This window comes from Gracilinanus agilis, chromosome 6 (assembly GCF_016433145.1).
Source record: "Gracilinanus agilis isolate LMUSP501 chromosome 6, AgileGrace, whole genome shotgun sequence".
NCBI lineage: Eukaryota > Metazoa > Chordata > Mammalia > Didelphimorphia > Didelphidae > Gracilinanus > Gracilinanus agilis.
Window position 1 is genome coordinate 227,189,139 of NC_058135.1, and position 13,492 is coordinate 227,202,630.

The 13,492-nt window shown below is 48.8% G+C and overlaps 1 protein-coding gene across 12 annotated transcripts in view; it reads left to right on the plus strand.

The window, feature by feature from the left end:
* Window positions 1-1,016: 1,016 nt before the first annotated feature.
* Window positions 1,017-13,492, plus strand: part of EBF4 (EBF family member 4) — a 100,387-nt gene continuing 87,911 nt past the window's right edge. For all 12 annotated transcript variants that reach the window (XM_044681496.1, XM_044681497.1, XM_044681503.1 and 9 more), the window contains exon 1: window positions 1,017-1,150. In XM_044681496.1, coding sequence (XP_044537431.1) covers window positions 1,017-1,150 — 134 coding nt within the window. The remainder of the gene's footprint in view (window positions 1,151-13,492) is intronic.

The window sequence follows — 13,492 nt, forward strand, 5'->3', positions numbered from 1 at the left end:
GCCGCCGCCGCCGCCGCCGCCGCCGCCGCCGAGCTCCGCTCCCGCTGCCTCCGCCTTCCGGATGGTAATCAGCGCTCCGCACTCGGCGCGCCAGGCAGCCCTGCGAGGCCGGCCGCTCTGTCCTCTCCTGCCCTGCTCTGCCCTGCCCTACCTTGGCAGCCCTGCCCTGGCAGCCCTGCTCTATCCCCCTCTCCTCTCTTCCTTCTCCCCTCCGCCTGCCTAGCGCGTTGCTTCCTTCTCTCGCATCCCTCTCCTCCTTTCAAACCGCTGCAAACCTCCCAGCTGGGCTCCTCTCTCTGCACCTCAACTCAGCCAGCCCCACTTCACATCACTCCTGGGAGCCCCTCTTTGCGTCACCCGCTGATTTCCCACTTTGCCGCGAGTTTTCGGGGCTCCCCACTTTACAAAGCTCTCGGGGTCCACACTTTAATGTCAGTTCGAGTGTCCCCACTTTGCCCCACTCCCAGAGCCCTCCTTGGGTGCTGCACTCAGGGCCCCTGTGCCCAGCACTGGGATAGCCACTTTGTACCTAGCCGGACGCTTCCCTGCCCCTGACTCCTGCGCCTTCGCAGCCTTGCCCTGTGAGGTCCTCTCTGCTGTTCCTCCCCTCCTCTTCAGCTCCCCACTGCTTCCCCTGCTCCGGGCCCCCCTCGCGGCGAGTGGCCGCGGGGGAATCCCTCTGTCTCCCCGCCCCCCAGTGCAGGGGGAGGAGGCTGCGCTGCTGGTAGCGGGTCGGCTTTCTCCGAGGGAGCGGCCCGGGGAGCCAAGCTCTCACTGAGCTGGGGCCAGCAGAGAAGCCGTCGCGAGTCGGGGGCGTCCCGCTGCTGCTCTGTGGCCCGGCCCGGCCCGACCCTGCCCTGCCCTGCCCTGCCCTGCCCTGCCCTGCCCCGGCCTGGCCTGGGCCAGCCTATCCTCGGCTCTGCTGGGTGGGGGTGGGGACTATCCCCCAACTTCGTCGGAGCTCGGTGTGCGGGCCGTCGGGGCGCCAGGCAGAGCGGCGCCTGCAGCGCGGTCCCATGTTCTCCATGCAGGACTCCTTGCCCCGAGGAGGGCTCAGCCTGAAAGAGGAGCCGCTCCCTGCCGGCCTCGGCTCGGTGCGCTCCTGGATGCAGGGCACTGGAATCTTGGACGCCACCACCGCAGCGCAGAGGTGAGTCGTCCTGAATGACGGGATGCTGCCCCGGAAGGGTAGCGAAGAACCGGGAGGAGGGTTGGCCCTGGACCGGGATAGGGAAGAACAGCTAAGTCCCCAAGTACCTGACGAATCCTGGCTTCCCTCAGCCCTCTCCTAGGTTCCCCTGCTCTGTCTCGCTCTTGTCCTCAACTCTTCTTCCCTCCTTCCTTCTCTGCAGTCTTTATCTTGCTTGTTCTCTTTCTCCCAAGCCCTGCTCCCCTCATTAATTCTTTCAGCACTTGAAGTTGTTTTGGAATCTGGCTGAGTCTGGGCACCCACCTAGATGAACGCTTCCACCTGCCACTGGCATTTGGAGCCTAGAATATGGGGTGGATGTGGATGGAGAGGAAGAGAAGTCATTTTCCCTAGCCCTTGCCTTCTGCTCCATGACCCCTTAGTTCCGGTTAGTGATAATGGACAGAGTCCCAGAGGATTCCCAAATTAAGCTTCTGACAGTTCTTCATTTGCTCTCTGCTCCTACTCCCACTCCAATCCCCTCCTCCATCCTTATAGGGGTGGAGGGGTTTGGAGGAGCCTGTTAGGACATATTGCCTGTCCTTCCTTTTTCAGTGCTTGCCTTCTCTTTTGAAGCTCTTCTTCCCAATGGCCTTTCCAGTGTTTCCTGAGTTGGTTTTGGGGGGTGTTGGTCTTGGGGCATCGAGGGAGGGTGGGAGAGTGTCAGGGAACTGGAGCTATTGGGCTCATAGCCAATGAGAACCCCTCCAGGAATCTTGACACCCATTTACCACCTGCTTAGGAGACTCAAGGGTGGTAGAGAATGGAGAGTGGGAAGGAAGGCAGGCAGACTTAGAAGAGATCAAGATAGAAGAACAAGAGGGAAGGGATGAGACTGGACAGTTATTTTTCACATGGGTTTTTTTTTGTGTGTTTTTTTTTTGTGTGTTTTTTTTCAGCTGGAAAAAAGATTTGGGATTTGCAGCAGGCAGCAGTTTTCAGGGCCTCTTCTGTGCTGTTTATTGCAGGTTCTGCCTGAGTCTAGGAGAGCTGCTTCGTATAAGACTTAGCCCTGTGGTTCCTTGGCTCAGAAGGAATGCACTCCCTGCCCCAAGCCCTTCCCTAGCTTCTTGCTTGGGTCGACTGGTCACCTCTCTGGTTGGGGTTTTACTCAAGCTTTGGGAGCTAGAGAGAGAGGGGAAATAAATACTTTTCTGCAGCCAGTGAGCATGGGAACTAGAGGTTGTCCAGTGGAGAGGTGCAGAGAGTAAGTGCAGGTAGGAAGAGAACAGAGGGATGCTGATGGGCCCGTTGGCAGCTTGGGATTTGGGGGCAGGTGGGAGAAAGGTGGTGCTTTCTGGCTGGATCCTTGAAGCTCTCTGAAGGCTGTTTGGAGCTGCCCTGCCTTTCTCCAGTTGGCTTGCCTGGCTGAATGTGCCCACTGTCACTCAGATCCATGGACATACTTGCATACAGGTATATCCCTTTTCTCACACCCATGTGCCTCTACCCTCATGTGGTGTCCATTCTGTAGGCAAAAGTGTATCTTCATATGATAGACACTCAGTTTCCCCCTCTTTGTCCTCCGCTCATCCTGCCATAGTCACCCACTTACATACTTATTCTTATCTACTCACGACCACTCAACCTCACCAAAGACACACAACCATAGATATACACATCACATGTACAAATCCTGCATCCCCCCCCCAGGAGGTTTCATATCCAGATTTAACCCTTTGCTCCCTCCTTTTTACTCCCCACCCCATTCAGCCCAGGAGTGCCTATGAGTAAGAGAGAAGCTGTTCTATGTTCAGGGTGGTACATGGTGGTTGTGGGAAGAACCTCTGAGCCAACTTGGGCTCCTCTCTTCAGGACCGTAGAAGCTTTCTGGGTTAGAGCAGGCTCGGGTCATGTTTGTGTTTCTCTTTTAGCAAGACTTGCTTTCATGTGCTGGTCTTGAAAGGATTAAAGGAGACTTTACCCCTTTTCCTTGATGTTGCCCAGGGCTGGCAGAATGAGTTGGAGGGGGGAGCCCTTGGGAGTATGTGTGCTAACATTTGGATTCTTCCTCTCCTACTGCCCTCTCCTTAAGATGCCCAAGTCTCAGCATCCATTTGGAGTCCTCTGGAGTGGGTCCAGCTATTCAAATTCCCTGATCCTAGCTAGCCAGCTATCTTCCTCCCATATCTCCTGAGAAGCCCCTTCCACCTTAACGAGGATCCTTCCCCTTCTGCACTCCATCCCATCCTCACCCATCATTTCCCACATACGACTTTTCTGCCTATTCCTTACACCTTCAGAGGACAGGGGAGGTTAGAGACTGAGCTTAGTGATGGGTTGTTCAAGAATAATTCATGTATTTCTGTTTTTGGTACATGAAGTTATGGGTATCTGTCATCACATATACACACATGCATGTCTGCTTCTCTGTTCATGTTGAAAGAACTCTAGGGATGAACATGATGTCAGCCAAGAGAAACTCTGTGTGTCTGTGTGTGATGTTTCAGCTGGGTGGCCCAGTGGGTTGAGAGTCAGGCCTAGAGATGGGAGGTCCTGGGTTCAAATGTGGCTTCAGACACTTCCTTAGTTGTGTGGCCCTGATCATGTCACTTAACCCCCACTGCCTAGCCCTTAACACACTTCTGCCTTGGAATACAATATTGATTTTAAGACAGAAGGTAAGGGTTAAAAAAAAGAAACTAGAGAGGAAGGATGAGGAAGAAGAGCAGGAATCCATCTTCTGGGGACATTCTACTGGTAAAAGTAACCTTTGAAAGGGTTCGCTGGATGATTTGAGGCATTGCCTACAATCTGCTGAGGCCTGTCCTCCAGGAATTACATTAGGCTTGGAGGAATTCAGCGTATTGGGAAAAATGGGGCCTTAAGCCAGAGTGGAAAACACTCTGAACTTGGACTCCAAAGCTTTGGCAGTTTGACTCTGGGCTGTTTAGGTTGACTCTGAGATTGTTTCTTCCTCTGTCGAGTGAGGATAATAATGTTGGCTCTGCCCCACAAAGGATTTTTGTGAGGATTAAATGAAAAAAAGTGTGTTGCAGGAGGATACTTTGCAAACTCTGATATACAGAATATTCATATATGATGATATACAAGTATGAGATGTTATTGGCAGCTGCCTCCTAAGGAGCCTCTCTGCATCTGAGTTGGCTCCCCCACTCCCATACAGAGACTCTACCAACAGATGGAGCAGGTTCAGGTATTGTCCCTTCTATGTTCTCATCAACTCTGGGATGCTCCAAAGCATCTATCCTCTTTCCCTAAGGGGATCAGAATGCCATCTTCTTCAGGTCCTTGCCTCCTTCAAGTATTTCTTCTCCCTGTATTACCACACCATCTCCATTGGCTCTTTCCTATTTGCCCACCAATATGCTCAGGGCTCTCTGAATTGAAAAAAAAATCACTTCCTTAAGCTAGATTGTCCTCACCCATCCTTTCATTTCTAGAAAGAACAGTCTCACCTCCCTGCCCCTATTTACTTGCTGACTTAGACTTCTTGGCGCTTTGTAGTCTGTCTTCTTCCTCATCACTTCAGAGACAGCTGAAGAGAGGAATCATCCTTACTTTAAGAAAAGGGTCCTGTTAACCATGGAGGACTTTGTAATCTGTTTGTTTCTGTTTTCTTTCTTCCCCTCCCTCCCAACAACATTCCTTTTAAAGCATTTCAGATTTGTTACATCCTAAAAAACAAAAAAAGCTGCCTCTATCTTGGCCAAGACAACTGGGGGTTGGTTCAGAGGGACCCAGAGATCATGCTTTGTAGCAGCATTACCTTAGTAGAAACAGCTATTATTTATGTATTGCTTTAAGGTATACAAAGAGTTTTACATATGTTATTTCATTTGACCCTCATAAGAACCCTGGAATATAGGTGCTATCCAATTTTACAGGCAAGGAAACTGAGGCTGAGAAAGATTAAGGAACTTTTCTAGGGTTATATAGCTAGTATCTCATGCAGGTCTTCCTCACCCCAAGGTCATTGCTCTACCCACTGTGACGGCTAGCTTCCTTGTTAGCAAGGGTAAGTAAGGGTGGGAGAGTGTCAGCTAGAAAGAAATACTTCTCATGCTCCCAGATCTACATTCCCAGCCCTGACCTAAGCTATAGACCCATCTTTCTGACTGCCCCCTGTAAATTTCCACCTGGGTGGCCCTTTGACTCTTCAGACTGAACATATCACCCCCCCCCAACAAGTCTTGAATTTGCTTTTCCTCCTGACCCATTTCTGTCAGTGACACCAATGTCCTCTCCATCAGTCAGGCTCAGAACCTTGAAGTGATCTCTGACTCCTCCCCATCCTTTGTCACCCCAATCCAATCACTTAGCCTGTCCTGTGGAGTCTTCCTTTGTAATAGCTTTCACATCTGGCCTTTTTCTCTACGCCCCCTGCTACCTGCTCAGAATAGGCCTTCATGATCTTTCCTGGAGATTATTCAAGCAGCCTTCTAACTGTTCTCTTCCTCCCGCCTCTCTGCGCTCCAAACCATCCTGCACAGGGAGCTATGGTGGTATTTCTTGATACTTGAGATCTGATCGTTTCACTCATAATCTCCAGGAGTTCCTCATTGCCTAAAGGACAAAGTCCAAATGGTAGGCACTTAAAGACCTTCATGATGTGACCCCAGCCTATCTTTCTAGCCCCATGTTCTTCTGCTTTCTGTTACATCATGGTATATCAGAAAGGATTCTGGCTCTGGAGTCAGAGAATTTGGGTTCAAATCTTGCCTGTTACATTTTACACTTAACTTTGATGGACCTCAGTTTTTTTACCTGCAAAACAAGAACTCTTTGACTAGATGGCCTCAGCAGTCTCTTCTGCTTAATCTATGTAACTCCAAATCCAAGATCTTGTATTCTTATCCTGTGTTCCTTGCCATTTCCCAAATAAACTCTGATTCTTCCTCTCCCTTCTGCCTAAAATATCCCCACTATACTCAGAATTCTTCCCTTTGTTTCAAGGCCTAGGCCAAATGTTATTTCTTCCAGAAAGTTTTTCTGGATTCCCTACCCTCATTGGAAGTGATCTCTTGTTCCTCTGAACCCTACGTTCCTTTCTCATGGTATCGACCACATTCTGACTTGGAATCTAGTTATTCTTTTGTCCCTACCTTATTGCTATACTCAGATCTCCAGGTGGGCAGGAAACCATCAACTCTTTGAGCTGTAAGTGCCTTTAGGAGTTCAACCTCTAGATAAAGCATGGTGCCCCCTCTATATCCCTAACTGACAACTGCCAGAAACTGGGACCTCACCATCTGCCTCAACCAGCTCATTCTCTTTTCTAACAGCTACTTTTATTAGGAATTATTCCTTATGTCAAGCCATATTTATCTCTCTCTAACTTCTACCTGTTAATGGTGGTTCTGCTGTGGCCAAGTAGAGCAAACTCAACATTAAGACCATGATCCCATCCCCAAGTCTCCTCTTCTTCAGGCTAAGCCTCCCTTCCATGGATCTCTATCTGTTGTGGTTTCAAGTCTTCCTCTTTGTTTCCCCTGTGAGTACCCAACGTAAGGCTTTGAGAGCAACAGCCATTGGATGGAGTACCTGATGAATTTTAATGGAAGTGTACAAAGAGGAAAGGGAATTCTGTCAGTGGTCTCCACTCAACTTGAAGGGATCCTTCTTGGTTCTGACCATTTGTGGGGCAGGGATGTGGTGACCTCAGTGTCCTAGGTCTGAAACTGCCTCCCTCAAAGCTCTGGGCCTTTCTCTTCCTTGGTTAGAAGACAGAAAGCTCTTGAGGACTTCCTTCATCATGTATGGGGCAGGGGTGCTGTGCCCCCCATCTTCCAGGCTGGTGACTATCCTTAGGCCTTGGTTACACAAATAGGCTTGCCCTACAGCCCAGTGGCTCCACGTTTCTGCATGTTTGGAGTGGGGCTGGAGTTGTAGAACAGGGGCATATTTGAGCCAGAGTAAAAGGCTTTCAAGGGAAATGAGATGAGGTGGTTGGCAAGAGAGGAGGAGTGTGAGGGAGTCTCAATGTGAATTTGAGACTAACAGTGGAACCCCAGAGAGTGTGTGCCTCAGCTGGCTGAGGCTAGAGGACCATTCTGCCTTGATATGCAATAAGAGTGAGGTGTGGTCTTCAGACCCTAGCTGGCCACTGCTTTGGAGGTTTGGATCCCTGCTGGAGCTTATTTTGGAGGGGAAAGTTACTTTCCTTCCCTCTCATTCCTCTTCCCACTTTCCCTGTCCTAGGTCGTACTTCAGAGACTCGGCCCATCTTCCCTCACCTCTCTCTAGCTAAGAGAGGCTACCTCCCTCAGTGGGATTCCTTGGGTGACTGTGAATTGCACCCCCTGACTTCCCACCTCCCTCACCATGAACTCGTTATCTGTACTCCATCATCTACCTTCAATACACCAATACTCTCTGGCTACTGGAAGATCTGAGGTCCTAAGGAGGCATTTGCAAGGCTTTTTCAGAACCCTAAGTCTGGAACCCTTTCATTTGGCAAAGTTCTGGACCTCTCTCCTCTTCTGTCAGGGGAAAGACACCCATCCAGAACTTCCAAAATCATGTATGGGGCAGGGCTAGCAGGCTGGGAGGGGCAGAGGGATGCTACTTAGAGCTGAGAGTAGATCAGGGAGCTGACTTTCCTGTAAGCAGCTTTGGTCCAGCCCTTCTGCTAGGAAACGCTCCCATTTACTTTAATAATTAATAGCAGTGCCTCAGTGAACCTCCCTTCCCTTCCCTACCCCCTCCCCAGCCAAATGGGTGGTTCCACTGTCTTTCTTTCCCTCGCACAGGCAACCTACCTTTCCCCATCTCCCCCATCCATCCTCTCTTTTCTCCTCCCAGCCCCTTCCCACCAAACCACAACTCAGGATTTCCTTAGAGTCCCTGGATCTGTGTACCAGGGAATAGTAGGTGGGGACCCAGGAATCCTCTTTAGGGGAAGCTCACACCCCAACTCCAGTGATTTCTCTTGCTTCCCAATGAAGAACAGGGGCTCCTGACCGTTCCTCTTCCTGCCACCCCCCAATACCTCCTGGTTTTGCTCTCTCCTCTCCAGACCTCACTTTCTGCCTCCTCCCTGTCTCTCCCTCCCCCACCCTTCTCTGCACTATCTTTCCCCTGAGTCTTGTTCTTCCCTACATCTCTCATCGTTCCCTCTGAGTGTTAATGGCCCCTTACTCTAATGAACTATGGATTTCCATAGTGAAACACCTCAGCCTCCTGACTTCCTATCACTGGCTTTGCTTCGGGGAATATGTGGGGGTGGGGAGTGGGGAGCATAGTCATTTTCCCTACGTTGGGGGGGGGGGAGCTGACTCATTGAGGCTTGCTGGACCAAACCTGGAGGTCATTAGGAGTGAGTTAGCAGTGAAGCTGGAGTTTGGGTTGCAGCATCCTGGCTCCTAGCCCAGGAGGTGGAGGGAGAAGGAGTGTTGAATGGAGATGGAAGAGAGATGAATACTTGTTGAATGGGAAGGCCCAGAACGGGGAAGGAGTCTGGGATGTGAAGGAGGAAGGAATAAGTTGGGAGTGGTCTCTAGTAATAGCGATGCAGGGAAGGAAACTCCGGAGCATTGGGGAGGCTATTTGGAAGAAAGGAGGGGAGAATGAAATAGGGAAGAATTTAGGGAGAAGGATTTAGGACTGAAGATGTGGAGGGCGAAAGGAAGGGGAAGATTTTAGGAGGAAACTCAGAAGGAGATAGGAGACTGAAGAGAAGTCGTGTGTGTGTGTGTGTGTGTGTGTGTGTGTGTGTGTGTGTGTGTGTGTGTGTCTAATCTACTGTGACAATCCCCAAGCCTGGGGCTAGTGACTGTGGATTCTTGTATTCCTCTCCTATTTTGTACTCCGGTTTCTCCACACCAGAGGCTTGGCTTCAGTTGCCCCACAGATAAATACTCAGGGCAGGGGAATTACTTTAAGGCAGACTGAATACTCTTCTGTTTCCCAGTGTGGGACATTGAGGATCCTGGAGGCTCTAAGGATGGGGAAAAGGTGAGAGAAGAGAACCACAAAATAAGAATTGAGAGTGTGATTGGATAGAGGAGATAGACTTGGAAAGAGGGGGGAAAGACAAGAGAAAATGAGAAAAACAGAAACAGTGATGAGGGAGAGAGGGAGATGAAGGAGAGAGGAGGAGGGAGAGATAGAGAAAGAGATGAGAGAGATAGAGATAATGAGAGAAGAAAGAGTGATGAGGGAGAGAGGGAGATAAAGAGAGAGGGAGGGAAGGAGAGATGGAGAAAGAGGCAGAGAGACAGAGAGATGAGAGACAGAGGTGAGAGATGGACAGAGACAATGAGAGAGAAGAGTGATGAGGGAGATGAAGGAGAGAGAGGGAGGGGAGAGATAGAGAAAGAGAGAGAGAGAAAGAGATGAGAGATAGAGACAACGAGAGAAGAAAGAGTGATGAGGGAGAGAGGGAGATGAAGGAGAGAAGGAGAGATGGAGAAAGAGAGACACAGAGAGAGATAAGAGACAGAGATGAGAGATGGACAGAGATAATGAGAGAGAAGAAATAGAGTGATGAGGGAGATGAAGAAAAGAGAGGGAGGGAGAGATGAAGAAAGAGAGAGACAGAGAGAAAGAGATGAGACAGAGAGATGAGAGACAGACATGAGAAACAATGAGAGAATGAAGAGAGGGAGATGAAGAGAGAGAGTGGGAGAGACAAAGAGAGAGAAATGAGAGACAGTCAGAGACAATGACAGAGAAGAAAGAGACAGAAACAAGAGGACAGGGAACAGCAGCTTTGAAGGGAATCTGAAGCCAAGTGTCTTGGTGTGTCTGTCCCTGGGGAAGTGGGGGTGGGGAGTGGGATTAGGAGTAGGGAGCCAGAGTCTTGCCTGTTGGGAGAGGTGCTCTCCGGTGTGATTGCTCTAGAGAGGCTGTTAGAACGGGCTTTTTTTTTTTTTTTTTTTTTTTTTTTGTTAAATTGCTGTTATTTATAATAACCGTTTAGTCAAGAATGTAAAGAGCCGTGGAGCCACCTCCCAGGGAACACTCGCGGAGAAATACTGGCTCTATTTCGAGACAATTGTAGCAGGCGAATGCTGTGCAGATCTCCTCCCCTCCCTCTCTTTCTGCCCACCTCCTGGGCCTAGAGTGGGGGGACCACTAGCCTACAGCTGGCGGGGTGCGGGGGGAGATGTGGATTGATTGCTTGGCCTTTTTATCACTGCCCCTGCTTGTGACTCCAACACTTGGACATGCTGTGGTGTCTTGGAGACAAGAGGGGAGGTATATTTATTTCTCTGTCTCCCCCCCCCCCCCATTCCCCAAAGGTGCTGGGAGTTAGTTATTTGTGGTCTCGGCTCAGGGGATTGGCTCTGCTGGAGAGGATAATGGGCACACTGACTTCTTGGTTTTCTTGGTGTGTGACTGTCCTGGAGAAGGCAGCAATTGAATGGGATTTTGTGGCTGGAGGGGACAGACACCCCCAGAGCTTTAGCCTTTGCCCTGTCTCCTTCCCCTCTCCCCAAAGTCTAGCAGGAGGTGATAAAGGGTCTGTGGCCATGCACTTGCTTCAGGGAAGGATCCAAAGGAGAGGAAGCCTCCAGAACAAAGAAGCCTCTGAACCCTGGGCAGAGAGTATGGGGTGTCAGAGTATCACTAAGTCTCAAGACCAGGCCTCTGGCATTTGGGAAGAAATCCAGTGGGATCAGATTGAAGTGGATCCTCTATCCCCAGCGGACCTCTACATGGTGCTGTAGGACCCGGACTTGTGGCTTCATTGTTATGGAGAACTCCCAGATGGGGAAACTCCTTTACCAATGCCTTCTATGCAATTTATGGTCTTAGAAAGCTACCTAGGACAGACGTATAGAGTAAGTAGCCAGAGCCAGATTACAATGTCTTTGGGAAACATCAACAAAATAAATAAAGACACAGTAAAACATAGATAACATTAATATGGGGCTTTTCAAGTCAATCCAAGCCCACAGTTTAGTGACCTCTGTTTCTGTTTGACATCCCTGGCCTTGACCACTGCTCTGCCCAGAGTCACACTTGCCCAGGATTCACGCGTGTCCAAGACAAGACTCTCCACCAGGTTCTTCTGGTTCCAAATGCTTCCTTCTTTCTTCTGCAGAAGCATGCAGGTTCTGGGTCTCCATTGACTCTTAGTTTGTCATCCCCAAATTTCCCTAAGCTTATTTTGAATCTACAGAAAATCCCTTGACTTGTAGCAATCTTGACTCTTGGGACATAAGACTCGTGCACTCCCTTGAAGGACCTGGAGCTGGCCTCCTTTTAAATCATTGATAATAGGTTGCACACAAGACAATTCTCCCTGGGATGGTAGATTAGAAATTGAGGAGGGTATGACTCTGGGCAAGTCACTTAACTCCATTTACCCAGCCTTTACCACTCTTCCACCTTGGATCTAGATTCAGTATTGAGTCTAAGACAGAAGGTAGGGGTTTAAAAAATAAATTGAGGGGGCAGCTGGGTAGCTCAGTGGAGTGAGAGTCAGGCCTAGAGACAGGAGGTCCTAGGTTCAAACCCAGCCTCAGCCACTTCCCAGCTGTGTGACCCTGGGCAAGTCACTTGACCCCCATTGCCCACCCTTACCAATCTTCTACGTATGAGACAATACACCGAAGTACAAGGGTTTAAAAAAAATAAATTGAGATGGGAGAGGGTGGAGAGTTTTCCTTTAGGGGCCACTGAGAAATGAGAGAAGAGATATGAGTTGAGTTGAGTTGAGGCTATGTAGTAGAAAAGAAAATGCCTTCAATACCAACCTCATGTCATCAAGGCAACTGAATAGAGTGCTAGATTTGGAGTCTGGAAGACCTAAAATCAAATCCTACTCAGATATTTGCTACCTATGTATGCTTACCTGGGTAAGCAACTTGAATCTTTCCCAGCCTCAGTTTCCTTATGTGTAGTACCTCTCTCATAGAGTTGTTATGAGGATCAGATGAGATATAATTTGAAGGAAGGGAACAACTTTAAGAGACAGCTAAATGGCACAGTGGAGAGAGTGCTGAACCTGGAGTCAGGAAAATCTGAATTCAAGTCCTGCCTCAGACACACACTAGGTTTATGACCCTGGGCAAGTCATTTAACTTCTGTCTTTCCTCCTTTGTAAACAGGGAATGAAGATAATAGATAATAATGATAATGAAGATAATAATAATAAAACAAACCTCCCAGTGTAGTTGTGAGGATCAAATGAGGTCCTCCTCAGAGACTCAGCCCATCTTCCCTCTCCTCTCCCCAGCTCAAGGAGGCTATTTTTTCTCCTTCAATGGGGCCATTGCACCTTGGAAGACTTGGCAAACCTTAAAGTGCTATAGAAATGCTCACTTTATTATAATTATTGTTATCAGGAAAAGTCGAAATTTTTCTCAGTAGGTTGTCAGAGGATGGGATGGGGAGGTTGTATAGTTTAGATTTTAATCAAGAACAGTTCAATGTTTTAAAAAGCTGTGGTTTTTAAAGGAGGCAGATTCAGTTATCTATCTGGTAGACTTCATGCCCAGAGGAAACAAACCAGAGATGTGAAGTAGAATTTCTTTGATCTTTTCAGCCAGGGCCTTCTCTTGAGGTAATCAGTTCCATAAGTTTCTGAAGGCCTGTAGGAAGGAGGACTTCCTTTCCTTAAGCATGAATGGGGGGCTCTTCCATTCCAGAATTCTGACTGTGAGAGGAGTCTTTATTCGTTCTATATGGCCTCTTCATCAGCTCCAAGCTTTTGGTCATTCTCCTGAGCATCCATCTTTCCAGACTGAAGGACCTCCCACAAACACTGGCCCCTTCTCCCCTTGGTTGTTTTAATTTTCCTTTTCTTGGACTTTTCAATCACATCAACTTCAACCCACACTTATTTAGCACTGTGGAAAGAGAAGATCCATGACCTTTTCTGATGATGCTTCCAATCAAATGGATGTGTGTGTGTGTGTGTGTGTGTGTGTGTCTGGATATATGGCTCTATATGCATGTTTGTGTCTCTATGTATATTTGTGTGTCTGTATGTGTTTCCACATGGGCCTGGGTAATGGTGAGGATAATAGCATACACAAAGAGGTTGCAAGGTGTTTTCATGACAGAGGGGAAGTCCGGGCAGAATGCCTTGAGAAATTTTTCCCTGTTGCTGTTAGGGAAAACCTTGTGGAGGAGTCGATATTTGCGTTAGATCTTGAAGGAAAAGAAGCAATTCACCATGGAAGATGGGTGGGAAGGGATGAAGACACTGAGATCAAAACAGAACTTAATTATCTTTTTCCCCAAACCCTTTCCTCTTCCAAACCTCCCCATCGCTGCCTTGAGCACCACTATTCTCCTAGGCACCCAAGCTCTCTGTTATCCTTGGTTTCTCACTCTCTCTCATCCCTCATGGCCAATCTTTTGCCAAGTCTTATTTCTGCCTTCATA